This window comes from Pyrgilauda ruficollis, unplaced genomic scaffold, assembly GCF_017590135.1.
Source record: "Pyrgilauda ruficollis isolate IOZ18807 unplaced genomic scaffold, ASM1759013v1 scaffold17, whole genome shotgun sequence".
Taxonomy (NCBI): Eukaryota; Metazoa; Chordata; class Aves; order Passeriformes; family Passeridae; genus Pyrgilauda; species Pyrgilauda ruficollis.
The window spans coordinates 5522551-5543848 of NW_024515875.1; the positions used below are offsets into that span (position 1 = coordinate 5522551).

General features: G+C 44.5%; 1 protein-coding gene across 1 annotated transcript; it reads left to right on the top strand.

Moving 5' to 3' along the window:
• Positions 1–64: 64 nt before the first annotated feature.
• On the top strand, positions 65–18908 carry LOC121351541 (protein spire homolog 1-like). The gene is made up of 14 exons (XM_041463754.1): positions 65–952; positions 2033–2064; positions 2513–2677; positions 5357–5482; positions 5768–5833; positions 8336–8494; positions 10699–10767; positions 12353–12458; positions 13008–13159; positions 14421–14552; positions 15862–15926; positions 16763–16790; positions 17199–17341; positions 18507–18908. The coding sequence occupies exons 1-14, from the start codon at positions 721–723 to the stop codon at positions 18676–18678; spliced, it is 1647 nt and encodes a 548-aa protein (XP_041319688.1). The 5' UTR covers positions 65–720; the 3' UTR covers positions 18679–18908.
• The last annotated feature ends 2390 nt before the right edge of the window (positions 18909–21298 follow it).

Here is a 21298-nt window from a genome sequence, read left to right on the forward strand (position 1 = left end):
GCGGATGCGGCCCTCAGTGCCAGGGTGCAGCTGACACTGGTGTTGCATCACAGGCTGGGGACTCAGTGTCCTCAGAGATCTTTTCCCACTCAATCGATCCTCTGATTCTGGGATATCCACGCTCTGAGCAAGGAAGGGCCTTGCTACCCATGCCCCAGGTACCTTCCTGGCCATCCCGATCACTCCATGGTCACAGCTCCTACTGCTGGAATTTGCTGTGGGAGGGGGCCACTGCAGGTGCCCCATGGAGTTGACTGCTGTAATTCATTAGTGCTGTTGAAATAGTTTCCTCTGAAAATGAGTTTTGTAGTGTTCCGAGTTCTCCTTCCTCAAGTACAAGACATTTCCTGCCTCTTTCCCTCCCTGCTTGAACATACTCTTCTTCTGCTTGCAAACATTGGTGCAATTAATATATTTGTGAGAAACAAGGGAGATAAACTGAGCACAATTTTTGTACACTCTTACTTTCTCTTGATTCCATTTTGTTGTACACTTACTCTGTTATTTTAAGAAGTCTGGTACAAGTACAGATAAAGTCATGTGCCTTGAAAAAAGGCGGAGCAGAAAGTTGGCACTGATTGGTTGCACCTGTAGGGAAGAGAGATAAGAGCAAACCAAGAGCTACAACTGATAAAAAGCTGCTGTGAAGACTTGCCCAGCCTGGGAAAGGAAGTTCTGAGCTCCCTAGGCTAAAAGTGGAGGTTAGAAGTGAAAGGAAAAATGGAGCCTCCAGGAGGTGAGCAGAAGATTGCAGAGGTCTCTCTAGCTGAGCTTCTGAGGTGTTTTGAGCAGCCTTTAAGTGAGGAGCAAGCCTGGGCTATCTGCTTTCAGTGTTGCAGAAAAATAGAGCGGTTGGCCCACAGCCTTCCACTCCATTCTGTGTTCATAAAGGGTTGTGAGAGCATCTTCATCCATGCTGATGGTACTGCTTCCTTCAAGCTCTACAAGTCTGGTAAGAGCCTAGATACTTGCAGATGCCAAGGGTTTTCTTCCATAATAGGCTGAAATGCGAGGACAAAGTAGAGGAAGTTTCTTTTCTCCTGCTTTTTATGTTTTTCTTTCCCCCTCTCTTTTCTGTGTACATGCATCATTAAGCCATTCTCCTGCATATACTTCATTTCAGAGGACTGTAGATGAGTGATAATACAGATGTATTGTTGCCATCTTATTGCAAAGGTTTCATGCCTTCTTGGTGATTTCTCATGAGCAGCTCCTCACAGCACTGACTCCTTCTTCCCAGCACAGCCAACAAAGCCCATCCAACCTTCTGGACCAGCCAACCTGCTCGTTTACAATACCCCTCCTAATTGGGTCCAGCTGTGGCCTATTAAGGGCAGGCCTGTTCCTAATTCTTGATAATTAGCACAGCTGTAACTCCTTAGGGGTGGGATTACCACTATCTCTATTCTCCTACAGTCTATCTATCCACAATGTACCTACTAAATTCTCCAATAGTGCTCTATTGAGTCATTTGGTTCTAGGGAATAGCTGTGATGAAAGCCTTCTACCACTTATGTTATTTGAGGCTTTGTTATATGTACTGCTCTGTTCATCTTCCAGTGTATGGTTCCTTTGTTACGGTAACTCTCACAGCAGATTTATGATTGGTACTTTCCCTTTTTTTGGTCACTATGCATAGCCCAGCAAGTGGTAATAACTCTGTGTTATGTAGGGCTGGGCTGGACTGCAGCAGAGGTCAGTGCCAGGCTAACTCTTCTGGACTGGAGTGGGTAGTAAAGAATAAAGATCCTGTGCCATCCCTGGAGGTTGGATATCAATTAGCAAACAACAAAATGCAGTAGTTGTTACTCTGGGCTAATGCTCACAATAACATGAGTCTCCCATGGTGTTTTCCAGGGCTCCCCAAATACTGGCCTACTTTCCCCAGGTAGGACTGACTTTAGTCAGAGGAGTTAGTTACCTTATTACGAACAAGACTTCCTGTTCCCCTCTCTTGAAAAGGGTTCTAAAAGCTGTTTATCAAAGTCTGTACAGCTGTCTTTCTCCTCTGATCCTCGTTTTTCCCTTTCAGATGTCGGCAGCATTCAGCATTCAGAGGACAAGGTAAGCCTGTGTCTTTACCTGTGTCATTGTGTGTGCACATACACTCCTGTTGTAGTAGAAGGCCTGCTCAGGAGATGCCGATGTCTTAGGAAGTTATCAAGGTGTTTGAATTTGCTGTGGCCTGTGAGAGTGACTCCCCTGCAACCTGGAAAAGGAAACAAAATGTTTGGACTGAACTCAAGTAAGACAATGGGACTGGGAAACAATAGGTGCAGATGCTGTCTACTGTGGCATACGCCACAGTCTTGTCCTAATGACATATATCTTAGAGGTGCCAGTTAAGGCCATTTAAAAACTTTAAACCAGCTCAAATGGGGGTATTTCTCATCCTGAGAGATGTGTTCAGTCCTCAGGAGCAGAGGAGTATGCACACATGGCTGGCAAATAAGAGCTGTGATGTTCTCCACAACACTTTGTGCTGTATTACTTCCTTGGTCTCTGCCTACAGCTGTTGGAGTATTTGGGAGGGGTGATCTATGAAGGCCTAGACTGGGGACTCAGCAGCCACATGGAGCGAGAACTGAGTGATCCTTTGGAGAAACTGCTGCGGCTCATGTTGAAACTGGATGACAAGGCAACAAAACCACCAGTCACCATGCAGGATGTTATCAAGGTTTCCTTCTTCCCCCTTAGTAAATATAGCAGTTTTAGAGGAGTTGATGGAACAGTGCTGTTGACCAAGAGGCAAGACCATTTCTGGGAAAAAGCTGGGTGGGCTGTTGGAGGACAGAGAGGGAACATTGGCTTTCCCATCAGAGGGAAAAGGCAACACCATTTAAGATGTTTGTAAGTGCCTGTGGAAAATAATTAAGAAGGAAGACTGAGTACAGCTCTCCCACAGCTGTGTGTACAAAGTCCTTCTGTACATAGTCTCCAAATTCAATACCTAGAACACTATGGATATTTTTCTTTCCCCCTCTCTTTTGTGTGTTCATGCATCATTAAGCTATTCTCCTGCATATACTTCATTTCAGAGGACTGTAGATGAGTGATAATACAGATGTATTGTTGCCATCTTATTGCAAAGGTTTCATGCCTTCTTGGTGATTTCTCATGAGCAGCTCCTCACAGCACTGACTCCTTCTTCCCAGCACAGCCAACAAAGCCCATCCAACCTTCTGGACCAGCCAACCTGCTCGTTTACAATACCCCTCCTAATTGGGTCCAGCTGTGGCCTATTAAGGGCAGGCCTGTTCCTAATTCTTGATAATTAGCACAGCTGTAACTCCTTAGGGGTGGGATTACCACTATCTCTATTCTCCTGCATTCTATCTATCCACAATGTATGACCTACTAAATTCTCCAATAGTGCTCTATTGAGTCATTTGGTTCTAGGGAATAGCTGTGATGAAAGCCTTCTACCACTTATGTTATTTGAGGCTTTGTTATATGTACTGCTCTGTTCATCTTCCAGTGTATGGTTCCTTTGTTACGGTAACTCTCACAGCAGATTTATGATTGGTACTTTCCCTTTTTTTGGTCACTATGCATAGCCCAGCAAGTGGTAATAACTCTGTGTTATGTAGGGCTGGGCTGGACTGCAGCAGAGGTCAGTGCCAGGCTAACTCTTCTGGACTGGAGTGGGTAGTAAAGAATAAAGATCCTGTGCCATCCCTGGAGGTTGGATATCAATTAGCAAACAACAAAATGCAGTAGTTGTTACTCTGGGCTAATGCTCACAATAAAATGAGTCTCCCATGGTGTTTTCCGGGGCTCCCCAAATACTGGCCTACTTTCCCCAGGTAGGACTGACTTTAGTCAGAGGAGTTAGTTACCTTATTACGAACAAGACTTCCTGTTCCCCTCTCTTGAAAAGGGTTCTAAAAGCTGTTTATCAAAGTCTGTACAGCTGTCTTTCTCCTCTGATCCTCGTTTTTCCCTTTCAGATGTCGGCAGCATTCAGCATTCAGAGGACAAGGTAAGCCTGTGTCTTTACCTGTGTCATTGTGTGTGCACATACACTCCTGTTGTAGTAGAAGGCCTGCTCAGGAGATGCCGATGTCTTAGGAAGTTATCAAGGTGTTTGAATTTGCTGTGGTCTGTGAGAGTGACTCCCCTGCAACCTGGAAAAGGAAACAAAATGTTTGGACTGAACTCAAGTAAGACAATGGGACTGGGAAACAATAGGTGCAGATGCTGTCTACTGTGGCATACGCCACAGTCTTGTCCTAATGACATATATCTTAGAGGTGCCAGTTAAGGCCATTTAAAAACTTTAAACCAGCTCAAATGGGGGTATTTCTCATCCTGAGAGATGTGTTCAGTCCTCAGGAGCAGAGGAGTATGCACACATGGCTGGCAAATAAGAGCTGTGATGTTCTCCACAACACTTTGTGCTGTATTACTTCCTTGGTCTCTGCCTACAGCTGTTGGAGTATTTGGGAGGGGTGATCTATGAAGGCCTAGACTGGGGACTCAGCAGCCACATGGAGCGAGAACTGAGTGATCCTTTGGAGAAACTGCTGCGGCTCATGTTGAAACTGGATGACAAGGCAACAAAACCACCAGTCACCATGCAGGATGTTATCAAGGTTTCCTTCTTCCCCCTTAGTAAATATAGCAGTTTTAGAGGAGTTGATGGAACAGTGCTGTTGACCAAGAGGCAAGACCATTTCTGGGAAAAAGCTGGGTGGGCTGTTGGAGGACAGAGAGGGAACATTGGCTTTCCCATCAGAGGGAAAAGGCAACACCATTTAAGATGTTTGTAAGTGCCCATGGAAAATAATTAAGAAGGAAGACTGAGTACAGCTCTCCCACAGCTGTGTGTACAAAGTCCTTCTGTACATAGTCTCCAAATTCAATACCTAGAACACTATGGATATTGAAAAACTCCCTTTCCATAGTATTTGGCTTCTGCAAAGGCTGGGATTTGAATGTCTCAACTCAAACAGATATTTTTCTCTCAGCCGTAATTTAAAGGTATGAGAAACTTCCCATCCCTCTGTCTGATCAGGACAAGGAAAAAGAGCAGGGCAAGTGACTCTATCTGCTGTGAGTTGTTGTCCTTTGAACTGGAGACTTCCCCTTTCAGGGGATGCTTTTTATTTCAAAGCACACCTTAAGGAAAACTAGATAAACAAATTACACAGCTACTTCCATTATTGTACATAAAAGATTTAATATCTTCCTTCTTTGTTCCTCTCTATGTGCAATAGAAAAAAAAATATAAGGGGGGAGTGAAGAAGATGATTTTTAACCATGGATTGAGGAAACAGAATCTTGCTTTATTCCATCCTACCATGTTGTTTTTTAAAACTTCAACATCTTTTTTAAATAGCTGCACTTCTTTCAGGCCTGTGTGGAGCGCTTGTCCAGGCCTTCTGAGGCTACCAGCCATTATGAAATGACCTGTAAGAATCTGTTTACTGAATATATGGAACTGCAGAAGCTTATGACTGTCATCCAGACCTCCAAAAAAGTATGTTTAGGATTACCCGTTAGCTGCTATTCCCTCTACCTTCACACACTCACCAAGTTTTAAAGTAACCTTCTCATTGCACTAGAAGTGGAGCACCTGGATGAAGTTCTGCTTTCACAATGTGAATAGTTGCTGTCTCTGAACCATTTTTATTTATTGTAGCATTTCAAAGTTAAGTGTTTGGAGCTTCTTGGCTTTTCAGATAAACATTAGTAATTTATGCTAGATAGATAGGAAATCACTGAGGAGTGTAGAGTGATGACCTCATATGCTTGCTTTTCTCAGAGACTGAGAGAAATGGATGTGGAAGATTGGGTGGAAAATCCCATTCAAGAGAAGAAAACCCATGGTGTACGATACTTATTTTTTTCATTATGGGGACTGGGGTTTTTTTGTCAGCGTTGGCTCTCTGAGGCTTTCCATTGATTCTTCTATGAAAAATAGAGCATGAACTCAAATTGAACTACTTAGGTTGTTCAGTAGCCTGAGTAGTTAAAGACTTGTTTGCAAAACAAGCTGGGGAGTGACCTTGAAGTTACACTATTTCACATGTCAATCTCACGTGGGCTTTTATTCTACCCAAAGATTGTCTTTGTGGTACAACTTAAACCACTTCTAAGAATGAAGTTGGAGGCAGTCTTTGGAGTAAATGCCCGCAAGTAGTTATGCAGGCTGTTTCTTCCCACAAATGAGCCCCAAATTCTAGCTCTTGGCAGGAACTGACACCTGCCAAAAGCAATCTGTTCCTTTCTCATAGCTGGACTGAAAACTCACAGAAAACTCTTCTGTTGTTGATAGTCCTGGGGTGGACTAGTTCACTCTTATTATGTGGTATCTCTGTGGGTCAGGACTGGCAGGGACTGAAGGCCAGTAGCACTGTCCATCTTTGTGGATGTGCAGCTCCAGCAGCTCAGATAAAGGATTGAAAGAGTTTGAGGAGATGTCACTCCTACCTTCTGTGCACTATCTTTCTTGTCTTTGCCTTTTGTCTTCCATAGATGTTGGACTGTGTGTCTGCGGCAGGGAAGGCAACTTACTTTGCTTTTTCAAGGCCCTACACAGTCAGGGCTCAATCAGAAACAAATAGCTCTTCAGGCTGGAGCTCTGCCCAGTGTAAACAAATGCTCTAGTCTGGAGTCTGTGGAGACAAACAGCAAGTCCTGAGAGACTTGTGGACTCGCTCTCTTTGTCTAAATAGCACTTGCTTTGAAGCGTGCTCAAACTATTTGTATGAAAATGTTTGTGAAATGTGTGTTTGGGCATATTCTCAATTTTGTGATCTATTAAAATAAACTGGCAAGCTATCTCAAACCACAAACTCATCAACTGCTGTAGCTCTTTTCTGCAGGGAATACATGAATAAATACATGGGCTTTGCCATGTGGCCTGAAGGCCAGTGTATTTGGCCTCTGCTCCTTCAGGAGGCATGAATTCCAAAAGCTGGATGTCTGTTGTGAATCCTCTGCTTCTAGTTTCCAAGTCCCTAAGCACCAGCTGATTGTATTGCTCTGACAATCTCTTGAGTTTAAAATAACCAGGATGCCAGCTTCTCTGGGGTCCCACTGGTTAGAGCCGATGTCTTGAGTGGTGCTAAGCAGGTAATGTGCTCTATGGACCACACTTTTTCATGATGACTGATACAAAATGGATCTTCTGAAATACAGACCACAGTGTGACAGTGTGTTGTACAGTTTCAGCACAGCTTACATGTCCCAGGTTGATGTTCACCTTGAAATCTAAGATAAGCTGTTGATTTAGCACTTCCATTCTGTTGTAGGGTAAGAAGGAAGTGAATTTTTTGGGAGGTTGTGGTCAAACCAGTCAGTGCTTGGATTTGAATATTGGCACCTGGTTTGGCCACTGAAGGTATGAACCGCCTCTGAGAGCACAGGGGGTTAAAAGAGCAGAGAACCCCAGGAGAACTCTCTTGTTCCGGTCCATGAAGGAGCTCAGAGCTCCCCTGCCCAGCCGGGGCTGGCTGGGGGAGGGAAAGCCATGCAGGCAGAGGAGGTAGGCCGGAGCCTTGGGCAGAGGAGGGGGTGAAGGCTTTGCAAGGTGGAAGGGTGGAGGAGCCCTGAGAGGCATCGCATCCCCACCCCCCGGGAGAGAGACAGAGAGAGAGAGAGAGAGAGAGCCAGTGCCTGTGCTGCCTTGAGGTTTGATACCGAACCATGACACTTTCCACTATTGTCTAAACATGCTATTGAGTTGATTACCTTTTTTTTCCCTCTCTTTAGCTTTTGTTGGGTTATACTGCATGCCTGAACATCCTCAGATACTAGTACAGAAACAGGATGAGCAAATGTCAGGGTTTTTAGCTTGTGTCTCTAGGCTGAGACTGCTAACCTATGCTGCTGTTAAGTATGAGATCCCCTGCCTACTTGTCTTCCTCTTTTGTTTCTGGACACTTCAACCCTTGGTTTTCTGAAAATTTGGAGGATTTTAATGGTATTGTTTGGGATTTCATTCCCAGTGTTTCCTAGGAACCAGTAATATGACAACACTCTGATACCTGGAGCACTTGCAGGAAGAAAATGGGTCTATTTATTTACCTGGCAGCAAAAGCTGTGTTTTGCTGAAGTACATCTGTAAAGTTAATGACAGATTTTGGGACTGAGCCTGTTGAGCCAGCTACAAGTTTCCTTGTTGTAAATTAACTTCTGCAAATAAAAGCAGTTCTCTGCTTTGGTACTGCACCCTGATCTGGTAGTGAGTAGAAGGGCATGTTAAGGACACAATTCTGTGTTTCTGAATGACTTCAGCTGTTAAGTGTGCCCTGTTACATGGAGGGAGGTGATGCTGCTCTGTGAGTTCTAGCCAGCTACGGACTTGGCCCTTGCTGGTTTCTCCCAGGCATCCCCATGGCGCAGGGTCATATGTGAGCTGCAGGCTGGTGTGAAGCTGCGCAAGGCTGCTGAGCGACCACAGCGTGTGTCTTCAAATGAACGTATTCGCTCTCTCTATGAGCTGCTTTTGGATGACATTCAGCACAAGAGGTACACCCTGCGGAAGGTGAGTGACTGGAGTCAGCAGACAGCTTTGGAAACGTCCATTCTACTTCATTTCTGAGCAGTATGTGTTGAGACCTCTTCTCCAAAGGTGTGCCTTTTTAAAAAAAGGTACATCGAAGTCCACAAGTGTCTGGGGCTCCCTCTCAGCTGCAGTTCAACATTAGATCACCCTGTTTGTCCACCCAAGTACTTGATTTCCAGTAACTTTTTAAGTCAGGAGTAGCCACAATTTCATGAATCAGAACAGTAAATCTCTTCTCCCTCCAGGATCAACCACTCACTTCCCTGCAGCAGTTATTCTGCCCTGCACACAACAGTTTCATGGAACACACTGTTGCTTCCTTGTGCTTTCCACCTTGGACACTTGTGTCCTTCCAGGCTCCTTTAGCTGTGCTGCACCTGGAATCTTTTACTTGTTGCTTTGCCTTCCCAGATGCTGTGGTGTGTATGGAAGTGCAGATGCACTTCTGAGACAGCTCTCTGCTTAGCCAAAGGCAGAGGCCTCTGGGCAGTGCCCGCAGCTACTGCAGGAATTTAGTCAGGGTAAAAAATGTTGAGCTCCTCACTCACACAGAGGGGCAGAGACTTCCACCTTCACCAGTTGGTTGGTGAAGATGATCAGATACAAAAACGTCTAGGGTGTCTCTAAAGGCTTGTGATGCTCTTTACTTGCTGCAGCTTGAGCTGGGAATGATGAGCAGATCTAAAACATTGGCACAAGGCCTTGTGGCATTGGCGTGCTTTGCAAACAGACATCTTGGCAGACGATGAGACACAAGTCTTCTTGTAATAAAGAGCAGTATTACAAAAAGTGAAAACTTTGCATACTGCACTAGACATCAGCTTTTTTTCCTCTTTGTTGGTGCTGCTAGAGTGTAGCAGGTTTAAAAGCTTCAGCTAAACCATGCACCTCTATAAAATCCCAGCTCTTGCTTGGCTTGATTGTGGCTTCAGCCTCCAGGTAATACTATGTCATGTGTTTGCAAATGGTATCTTGATGGATATGTAAATTAATAGTATTGGTAAGGAGACCGTGCATCATAACTAGTTTGTATTCCTTGCAATTTACTATGTATCAATGTACTGTGCAGTTCAGAACTATAACTCAAGGTGGCAGGATGATCTGGGCCGTGATTTTCTTTTTTTTTCTATTATTTTTCCTTCCCTTTTTTCTTTTTAGTAACTTTTTCTTTGGTTCACGAGAAGCACAAACACGTTTGAAGAGTAGTAGTCAGAAATGCTGAAAGAAAGCAGAGTGCTACTGCTCAGGTCTTTGTGAAGGCTCTTAAACGAGGATTTCCCCATCTGCTAAGCTATTTTAAAGCTTCTCTAGCAACCAGTGGTCTAATTTGCAAATGAATGAAAGCACAGCTAGTGTGGGGAGCTGTAGTGTTGTTCTACCTGCACTCCCACGTGTTCTGAAGTTGTACACACAAGTGAAAGAAAATGGCATAGCTTCAGAATACGAATAAGTGAACAAGGCAGCTAAAGACATGCATGTGCAATTGACTTTTTTGTTAGTTCTCCCCTATGCAGTAAGCACAGGGCTTGATGCTTCACATGAATATCTGCCCTGGAATTCCATCTTGCTATTGTTCCTAGTTTATGTCGGGCTGTAAGCCAGTCTCTGGGACTCTGGCTTAGGCATACAGCTGCCTGCTGCTGCAGTTCCTGTAACAGTCTTGTTAACCCCTTCAATTGCTCTCCTCCCTGGAGCTGGGCTTTTACTGATGAATATGATGTGACCATGGTGCTTGTTGGGATCACTCCTGACATTAATATCTGAATGCAGTGTTTTCTAGCTGCTTCTCAGAGCAGTTCGGGGTAAAAGGCTTTGTGCTCTTTGTGCAAGCCTCTAAGGGCTGTGCAGTACTTCTGATTGCCTCTGGTTTCTGCGGCCAAATCTTTCCCTACCAAAACCCCATATAAGGAAACATCATTATTCCACACTTCCCAACTCCTTGTTTTGTTTTGGGGGTTGTTTGTTTGTTTTGCAGGGGATTTGTGTTTTGGTGTTTATGGTTTTGTTTGGTTTTTTAAGGTGTTTTTGTTGTTGTTGTTTTGGGCTTGTTTTGTTTTTTAGTGCTTTCCCCATCTCCCCTAGTCCCAAATCCTGACTTGTATCATTCACTGTGCCACTGAATGGCAGAGTGTATAAGGAGCAGAGAAAGAGCTATTTCTTAAGCATCACTTCTGCTTTTTCAGGTGACCATCAAGCAAAAGCACGGGACCAGCAAAGCTGATGTAGCTACTCTCAAGCCTCATCTAGAACTGGTAGGTGACCTGGTGCTGCATCTGATGATAGCAAAACAAGGTAATTCTGGACATTTTGAAACAATATAAAGCTAATACTTTAGCTACTGATTTGTATTTGGGAGGGGGGGGGAGGGGGTTATCTTAACCTTACTTAACTTTTGAATTGACTCTCCTACCAAACGTGGTACTAGAAAAACAAGAGTTGACATCTTTGTACAAGAAAGATATTCAATCTTCCTACTTCCTCCACTGCTTCTTTAATTTGTAACATTTTTTTGGTCTTGAAAGAGCTCCTGGAGTTCTTGATTTCAAATTTGAGAGTTGCTAAAGTATTCCACTATGCATAGTCCAGAAGGCTGTCTCATGTGCAGGGCCCAGTGCCCTCTTGGGTGACAGTGCTCTCAGGCACATGGTGTGACTCTTGGGGTGGTCCTGTGCAGGGGCAGGTGTTGAACTTTGGTGATCCTTGTGTGTCCTAACTCAGGATATTCTATGATTCTCCAGAACTGAAGTCTGCTCTGGTCTCTTAAAACTAGATCCTGCAGAAGTTATAATAGCATAGGAGTCTGGCCAACGTGGACCAGAATATTCCCATTCTTATCTCAAAGTGAGGCATTTGATGCTAGATGTATTGACCTATTTTGATTTCATGTGGTAAGTGAGCTCATGGAAGGAAAACTTTGTGATGTATTTTGAGGAAGGAACTTGATGGGTGAATTCCCACCTGTCTGTGAAGTTATTTTGGGAGCACTGTTCTTCAGTAAACCACAATACACAGACTTTGGTTCTTTAACTGCTGGCTCTGTCGTGAAAAGTTTGACTGCTTGGTTCTGGGATTCAGTCTGAGCATATTCCAAATTTCTGTGGAACAGAACTTAAGCCCTAACACATCATGTGTAGCACAGATGCTCTGGCATACAAACAGGAGTCTGTTTTCTGTAAATATTTCTGTGTGAAATGCAGTTGTCTGACTGAGGAAAACACATATAAATTATAAAAGCAGGAAATCTTAGCTATATTTGCCCAGTCTGAGCTACTTGGAGGAATGTTCAGAATTGTGGTTGAGGTATTACTGCTGAACTAGAAGGACTTTCATATGGAGACTAATATAATCAAATTTATTTTTTGCTTTTCTAGACAAGGTAGAAACAATGCTGTTGAGATAAAGCATTGAGTTTAAGTTGAATTAATGAGTTGGGTTAGTCAGTCTCTTGAACTGTTCTCCAGTGTTGCCGTGTGTGAGCTGGAGCCAAGAAAATGGTTCCAGTGTATTCCATGGGTTGTGTGGGGATGATTATGCAAAGTTGGTTCCTAAACAGATGCCACTTTAGTACTAGTATCCACTGTTGGAGTTGGGCAAGAGAGAGAACAGGTGAGTTGGAAACTTCACTAGCTTGGCTGAAATTTCCTAGCTATGGAGTGCAGGGGGAATTGAATTTATATTCCAAGAAGAAACAGAAAATTTCTAAATGTACGCCACTGATTTTTCACTCTGCTCCTCTTCTGGCTGAGCCTTGAACATTTCTGATCAGTTGTGGGTATCCTGAGTTTTGTTAGGCAGCAGTACTTCTGGTGAAGTGGCCTTGGTGTCTCTTATATGCAGATTGTGAACATCCTGTCTTCTGGTCTACAGGAAAACACTCCCAAGCTGCCTGCCAGCACCTGCCTTTCCTCCACCAGGCCATCAGGAGTATCCTGCAGCAGCACAGGTCAGTGCACTTCTGGCTGCCCATCTAAACCAGGTGACGGAGTACAGCCAGTGGCCTGATGGGCTCCCAAACCCTTGGGCTGGGTTCAATGTGCACTTCTTTAATCACCTGGAGATACTTTGCAGGAGAAGTTCCAACACTAAGTAAAGAGTCTGGGGAAGTGCCCTTAGAAAATAATTTCTCTGCAGTTGACTGAAGCTTGTGTAGCTCCTGCAGCTTCAAAACAATGATTACATGTCCCCAAAGGCCTGACTTGGAATTTGCAGTAAAAGCTAAATGAGTGGTTTGAATATTCAAGTAGAAAGTGCAGCACTTCATTTTATTAAACTAAATAGTGCTAATGAAGCCTCATCAGTGCCTACTGACAAGCATAATTACTGTAACCTCTGCTTTTTATGTGATCTGAGCAGATAGGTTGGAGGGGGAAAGATGTAAGCCTTGCTACCTTCAGAAAGCAGTGTTGTGCTTTTGAGTGTCCAGCCCTCAGGGTGAATACTTAGAAACTGACAGTAGAGTTTCTGCACCCTAAAACTCTCTCTTCCTATCCAGGTCTCGCTGCAAATTGCACATTTCCTCCCATGAGTGCACCCACACCAGGAGACATTAAGCCTGAGTGTTTCCTGAGCACTGGCCAACAGCAGCTGCTTCCTTACAGAGGAAGGTCAAAGTCTTTAGAGAGAGGCCTTCAAAGCAAGGAGCTTGTAAGTCCAACATATCAGCAAGCAGCCCTGGTCTGATACATCTGGTAATGACTTGCACCTTGATCCTCATGAAAGCAGTAAGCATGCTCTAAGCAGTAATCATGTGGTTTTTGTCTTGGGACATATGGTACACCTATCTGAAGTTGGTATGTTATTCTCTCCTTGGAGACATCTTTAGAGAAGACTGGCTGCTGAAGTGTCCTTGTGGTGGCTTCTCCCTTTTAATGACATGAAATAAAGTTGTTTCTCATACAAGAAGAGGGAAATACCATGACATTACTTGAAAGTGTCCATCAAGGCTTCCTCAAGCAGACTGTAATTGAGAGTGGAGCTATCCTGCTTTCTTCATGTCCATTCCTTGTCTCTAGATTCTGATATGCTCACAAGTATCTTTTTAGCTGCAGTAAGGGGCACTAAGTAGTTAACAAAATGTGAATAGCACAGTATAAGTGACTTTTAAATGTATAATATATGTAGAACTGAAGTTATCGGGGTGTGACTGATGGTTCTGGGAGAAATACTGGGGTCTGTGTGCTTCTATGCAACCTTCTGAATTACAGCCTCACCCTGTTCTGCCCTGACAAGGTGTGTTGTGCCCTTGTCTCTTTCTTTCCTTCTGCATCCCTCCTTGCCCCACCTTGGCAAGTCTCTAACTGACCTCTCTGATGCCTCTTTGTTCAGCAGTATGGTGGGGGATGCAGGTGTGTTGGGGACTAAAGCACAGCTGTCTCTCCTGGCTGACCATGAGACCACAGCTTCCATTTGTATGGGGCCAGTAGGTCTCGGGAAAGAGAAGGGCAAGAGAGTGTTGTGCTGTGGGAAGGAATTTTGTATCCAGGAGAGGCCAGGGTGGCATCTGTTCTGTGGCCCGTTCCAAAGGGTAAAATGTCTCAAAGGAATCTGCTTGAAAACTAGCAGCCACTGACCTGCCTGTAGTAGTTTCTCTGCTGGTATTGTCAGAGTCACCTGATACTCCCCATTAAAGCAAAATGAGGTTTTGGACAAAAATGCTCCTGATCCTTTGGGACTCAGTTTTGAGATGACCTCCCCAAATAGCTGCTTTCTTCAGCTTAATCTGATGTTTAACTTCTGTCTTTCAATAGGACTGTCACTTTGGAGTCAGCTGATACTCCCCATCACAAGCAAAATGAGGTTTTGGACAAACATGCTCCTGATCCTTGGGGACTCAGTTTTGAGATGACCTCCCCAAATAGCTGCTTTCTTCAGCTTAATCTGATGTTTAACTTCTGTCTTTCAATAGGACTGTCACTTTCCTACCAAGTGCCCATCACCAACCATTGCTGAGCTGATAGGAACTAAATATGCAATGATGGTGCTCAAAGGGCAAGGCCTCTTCCAAGGAGGTAGTGGTGATGTCTTTCTAAGAGCAAAGGTATGTTTCTCCTCCTTCTCTTTCTGCTGTCCTTGCCTTTTCAAAAGCTGGCTGGTTTCATGGCCTGCTGTGCTGAACTGCAGAGGCACCCTCTGCCTCAGTTTATCCTGTTCATAACAGCTGATCTGAGTTTGGCCCTGGCTGGAAAATTTTTTTAGTATTTGTGCAGTGATGGCTTCTAATCTAGCTGAAGCTGTATAAATTGCCTAGAAAGTAGCCCAGCCTTTGCTTTTTGCTTCTTGTCTGATTTCCATGCAAGGAGAGCTGACTGCCCTGACCACTGATCAGTTCTGAAATCCCAAAGTAAATAGCTGGGATTTGGTATTCCTAAACAGTGAAACAAAGGCGCTTGACTCAGGCTCCCACACCAGAGTTGTGCTGACTCAAACCACCTTGCCAAGGTGGGGGAAATAAGGGGGACAGGGAAGGAGCTGTATAGCTCAGGGCTGTTGGTCGTTCACGTTTATCGACTTCTGCCTTATCCCCGAGTCTCCTTTAGAGGGAGTGTGGTAACCACTCCTCCGGAGCAGATGTCCTGAGTACAGGCCCTTTGCAACACAGATGTGAGGAAGTCAGTGCTTCTTGGCTTTTGGGTCATTTTTTTGCCCTCATTTATTTAGCAGTATGGACAGAGTCAAAGGTTCTACTAGCAGAGCCATTCTACTTCCACAAGCTATCTGATGCTCCAGAGACTGAATCCTTGTTTTCTTCTCACCTCACTGACCCTGCTTTAACTTGCCTGCTCTATGACTATTCTAAAATGGCTTTCTTACCCACTGCTGTTTTTTTAGCTTTCTCAAGTTCTACTTCTCAAGATAATATCGCTTCTGACTGCCAGCTGTGTATGAATGTGCTCTTTTTTATAAAGTTCAAGCGACTCATCAGCTTCCTTATGACTCATTTTTTGCTTCAGGATTGAATTCAAATTTGCCCTGATTTAATCTCTTTGGGATTGCTGCAGTCTACCTCAAAGAATGTCTCTCTTCTTCCTTCTCTCTTAAATAGCTACTGTTACACTCTTGCACAATACAGCTATTGTTTGCTCAAGAGCCTTTTTTTAAACTCCTGTTGTCTGGCAGCTGCCCCAAACCTCTGCATTATCAAAACACTTGCCTGCAAGTAAGAATTTTTTGCCTTTTTAGCTTTCCATTCCTGTATCTTTGTTATCCTTTACTGGACCTCTGTTACTGTATATGAATCTAGAGCCTTTAGATGGTTTGTTTATGTGCTTGCTTTTTAGCAGGCAGTGGATACTGTTGGTACAAAGATGTTTCCCATTTGCATTCACAAATAACTTTCCTTTCCATAGATCTGTTTCAGCTGCCGTAAGCAGATGTTTCTTAAGTGGCCTTACAAATGTTACCTCTGCAGCAGGTGAGCTGGTACAAAAGGACTGAATGAGGAGGGAGAAAAAAGTGAAACAGTGCTGAGAATTCTCAGTATTCATTGGCTGGACAGGACCAGGTTGCTGAGCTCTTCAGCTTTGCCTTACGGCACAAGCCAGGCTGAAGTGTCTACAGCTGGGGAGGATGTGGAAAATCTTGTTTCTGAAGTAGCATCTCAGTTTTAACTCTTAGTGTTAAGTCAGCAATAGCCGAATTTCCTGTGCCAGTATTAAATTAGTTTCTCTGAGATCACTTTCTGCATTTTGCTCTAAAGGTTTGCTCTAACTTCAGCCCAGGGCTTGAGCAGGTTCTGAGAGAGGGTCTACACCAGAATCTTCCATTAAGGACAGAAAAAGAGAACTCCAGACCTTGTGACTGGGAAAGGAGTTGAGCCTACTTGTATCCACTTATTTGTCAGAGGCTTTCTGTTCATGAGAGAGTGAGAGAGGAACTTCAGGCTCATTAAGGCTCACTTAAATGTATTTGAAGCAGTTGTGAAGCACTGAATTGATTATAAGCAGCAAGTAAGCAACCACTGGAAACTGAGCAACTGTCTGGTGGTAGTGCTGGGTGAAGTGTAACGAGCATTTGTAGATAAAGCCTTGAAGCTATGGATGTTGGTACATTTCAGATGATTTAAACTACCAGAAATTTGAAAGCTGGCACACTGAATAGTGGAGATCTCAGCTTGTTCATTTTGCCATCAAGTGATTCTGCCACAATCATGGATTTAGACTTACTTTGGAATGAGCTACTTTGTAGCTGTAATATTGGTAGCTGCTGAGCTTTACTCAAATGGTAATGCTGGAGACTTTTGTCTTTCAGGGTTGTCTGCTGTGACTGCTGCATTAAGGCAAGTCTAGTCTTTACAACAGCATATGGGATTTTTACATTTTCTGCTTTCCCTCCTCCTCACCTAGTAATAAGAAGCTTTCCTTCATCCCACTGATACCTCAAATCTACCCTCTAGCTTTCTAAGAAAATAGAAGAGGGAATAGTATGATGTGTAAAAGTAGGCAGGGGTGACACAGATATCTCTTGTCATACTCAGATAAAACAACTCTAGTTCTTTTTTTTTTCATCCTGTGTAAAGTGGTTGGGTTTACACTGGGCTCTATTTATAGACAGGTCAGAAAGTTCACTGCATTAATGTCTACCTTTTAAGTGCTCCAAGAAATCAATTGCATAGCATGCAAATTGTCCTGATAAGAAGGAGGATGTGTTTCCCTGAGAACTCAGGTGACTTGTGTTGTGATTCTAGATGTCCATGCCCTTCAGAACATGTGTACACCTCCCACTGCAATTCCTAAAATTTTTGAGACTGTCTGGAGGGGAGGATCCAGCTACTCAGGAACAGAAGAGGTCTGAGTTGCTACATGAAATGGAGCAGCAGCAGTATTTTGGGTAAGCTGGGACAGGGTTGTTCTATTTTTACCTGGAAAGATGTCACCATTTACTTACGCAAAGCTACAAACATGCAGACAGCAGTATGTAATATTGGGCTGGTCAGCTGAATGCTCTGTTGAATGGCTGGTTTTAGCCACTAGTCTTAACTAGTCCACAGTTCTCTGAAAATGTTGTGGATTTTAGATGACCCAAAGGGAGGAAGTGTAGGTGCTCTGAAATGCATTTTCTGTTTTAACTGTCAGGTTTGTGCCATGGATTTAGAAGTGTCTGTATTAGCCCAAACATAGAAGGCTCCTGGCAATAGCTTCATAGTGTGAGACCTTCCAGACCCCATCATGTTCTATCCCCCACAGCTGAAGGTCTGTCACTACAACCCAGGAGTAGCCCCCTTCTACCTAGACATGAAATATTCTAATTGTGGCTCAGGTGCAACTGACTGAACAGTGATGCCACAAATGGTTTCTCAGTCCCTCGATGTACGTACAGACCCTTTCCTATTTGTCCCTTGAAAATTAATTATTCCAGAAAGAGTTTTTGACTGTTCTGGATGATAAAGACAACATGCATATAAGTGCAATATACAGGACTGAAAATATTTATGTTCTCTTCTCTCCAAAGCAGTTAAATTTTCTACTTTCTACTACCAGTCTACTGGCAGACTGGTACCTTCTTTTTCTTCCCATGAAACCATTCTTTAATGTAGCCAGAATAAAGACACAATAGTTTCTGGTTCTAAGGCTGATACTTCAGTTGCCAAAAATCAGGAGTAGTGTTCATTACTGAAGTTAACTGCATGGGGCAGGCAGTGGTTTGGTCTCTGTTGTAATGCAAGTGCTGCAGAAGAGGCCTGAGAGACTGCATTACTGTCATCCTTCAGGATGGCAAAAAAATAAAATCCTACTACATGAGGATGCAGCCATAACCTTGGACCAGACAAGATATCCATTAGCCCTTTGGCTGATATACTGTCAATAGAGAGGAGCTGTCAGCTTCTGTTCTCTTCTGGCTCTTTTTAGCCTTCCTAAGTGGTGCTGATTGCTCTTTTGAACCTATGCATTTGGCTGAATTGCTTAGCAGCCTGGGAGAAGGATGGAAGAGCACCATGCCCTCTAACAGAAACCTGAGTCAGCTTTCCTGCTTTTGTTTTTCTCTGCCCCTCCAGTGTGCCCATTGTTTTGGAGCCCCGTGGCCTAGCACAGCCCCTGTGCTGTTACACAGGGACCATGGCAAACTGGCTGACTGCAGACATTTGTACATGGTGTGAGCAATACCTCTTGAATGTGACTTCCAGTCAACAGCACAGCATCCCTCTCAGGAGATTTTCCTGGGCTTGAACCAAACTGGAATGATTCTACCATACATGTCTCCTGTCACTTCTTGTGTACCTGAAATAAATAAAACAGCTTTATGTACCTACTGATGTAAAGGTCTGAATGGAAGACCTCCCTGCTGGTTAGTCTAAGCAGGAAGCACAGTTAGCATTTCTGTATTGTGAAGTATTGTAAAGCTTTGTGAAATGTTGTAATTCTTTCTGTGTCTTGAATAAAATAAATGTTGAAGTATTATCATGCTTCTAGCATTTCTTTCTTTGCACCTGCAGCTGTCATTGTTCTGTGGCACTTTTTGCATTAATTGCTGAGCAGCCTTCATCCAATGTACTGAGCACAGGAAAACTTTTAACCAAAAACCCCCATTTGTGAGAGGCTTAGAAAGTGGAGCTCTCAGTTATGTGATCACATCACCCTGCATTTTACATGCACTCCTTCCTTACTACTCATAGCATTTAAAGCTCACAACTTTGATGCATGTAAAATGGCAGTGATAGCTGCTCTGTCCACTTGCATTAGGAAGCTTGTTTTGGTTTTTTTTGCTGTACATTATCATGCTTTGGCACCACAGCTTTCTGTGCATCTCACAGAAGTACCTTTCAATGCTGTCATCACCTGAAGGGCAGAGAGTTGTTCTTGAGAGATTCTTGCTCATTGTCTTGGCCTTAAACCTCTGCCCTGGAATAAACTGGACTGTTGCAATATTCCATAGATTTTTGTGTGTGTTTAAAACGAAAAATGAGCTATTGGATAGTAGATTTATTTATCCCCAGGAATTGCCTGTATGAAAGGACCTGATGGAATTTGCCTTGGTGAGTTTTACAGGGCCTGGATAGACAGTGTTGAATTGACTTGTAGTTGGAATGCATCATGCTGAAGAAACTAATGGCTGGGAAAGGCCAGTTCTAGATAGAGGAGAAGGGAAGAAAGACGTGTTTAAGCTGAGCCCAAAGTCTGCATCCGAACTGCCAGAAGGGTCAATACCTCCAGCTGCCTTGCACTGGCCTGGCTCTGCTTCCTTCCAACTGCCTGTCTGCAAGCTGATGTCTCCTTGCAGGTTTAGGCAAGCTCTGCAAGTAAATGAATGTGGGGAAGCTGGAGCTTGAGCTTCCTTTTGGAGCAAGTTCAAGTGTTCCTTCATTCAATTAGGAGGGGTGCTGCCTGCCTGCCCAGGTCCCCTCTTGTATGTGCCAGTCGCTGGTGCTGCTGGGAGGCACATCCTTATCAGGCAGGTGGGCTCCTTGCAGGCTGCAGGGAATGGCAGCCAAGCCGCAGGTGCGCTTGCTGGCACGATGGGCACGGTGTGGGGCCAGGGGCATGAGGCGCACTGAGACGCTTGCTGAGTGGGGTAGTTTAGAGAGAGCCAGAAATGAGCTGAGATCAGCCTGCTTTGAGTAATGTGCAAGGCCAAAATGCTACTCGGAGCCTGGGTGAAGCAGCAGGGAGAGAAGGTGTCCATAGGGCATTGAGGTAAACTTGAGTTCACCTGTGGAGCAAAGGCTCCGTCTCTTGCACATCTGTTGTGGGGTCACATGGGCTTGGGTCACTGCCTTTCCCTACTTTGTGACCGTGACGGGGTGATGAAATGCCCTCACTTGCAGAACAGACAGGCGAAGGTGGGTGGGGGACGGGACAGTGGCAGTAAAACCTCTGTCCCCCGTGCCCGAGTGACATCTGGTCCGTCTTCATCCCGGCTGGGCCGGGACACCTCCTGTCCGCCAGGGGGCAGCCGCGGGCCGCGCCGCGCCGCCCAGAGCCGCGGCGGCAAAACAGGGCTACCTCAAAAATAACAGATTGACCTCAAAATAACAGGGATTTACCTCTAAAATAACACCGATTTTACCGTCCTTACTTACTTTTATTTAATTTTGTCCTTCCCGTGGCACTTCCCCAAGCCGGGGAAGGTTCTACTGGCACACAGGGCCCGGGTGACAGCAGTGGGGAGGCTGAGGGTGAGGGGAAGGTGATGGTGTGTGGGTCAAAGACAGCTGGGACAGAGACACAGCAACACAAAAAGGTTTTAGGTGGAGGGGAGAGGTGGGAGAGGCCTGACTGCAGTAACTTCGTGTGGCTCTCAGAGTAGTTTGGTGTTTGAAGCCAGCTGGGGAAACACACCCCAGTAGAATCACAGAATGGCTTGGGTTGGAAGGGACCTTAAAGAACATCTCATTCCAACCCTCTGCCATGGACAGGGACACCTTCCACTAGATCAGGTTGCTCCATGCCCTATCCGGTCTGGCCTTGAACATTTCCAAAGGAGGATGGTGGAGCATCTGGAGGGGAAGCCTTATGAGGAGTGGCTGAAGTCACTTGGTACAAACCTGCTGGAATAACCTCACCCAGGGCACTGTTGGCAGCACTTTCTTGTCCAGGTTAAAGCTGGCTTTGAGTGGGGTTTCACTCTAGGTCTGGTTCACTTTGGCTTTTTTTTTTTTTATGTTTTGTTATGAAGGATGAACATAAGGACTTCCATTTTACACATGAAATAAAACCATAGATGTAGTGTTGGGCAGGATTAGAGTTTAAAACTATGTGGGCAAATTGGGGAAATGATCTGGAAGAAACAGGAGGCAGTTGAATAAGGAGAAGTGGAAGGTCGTACACTTGAGCAACAGTATGAATTCCC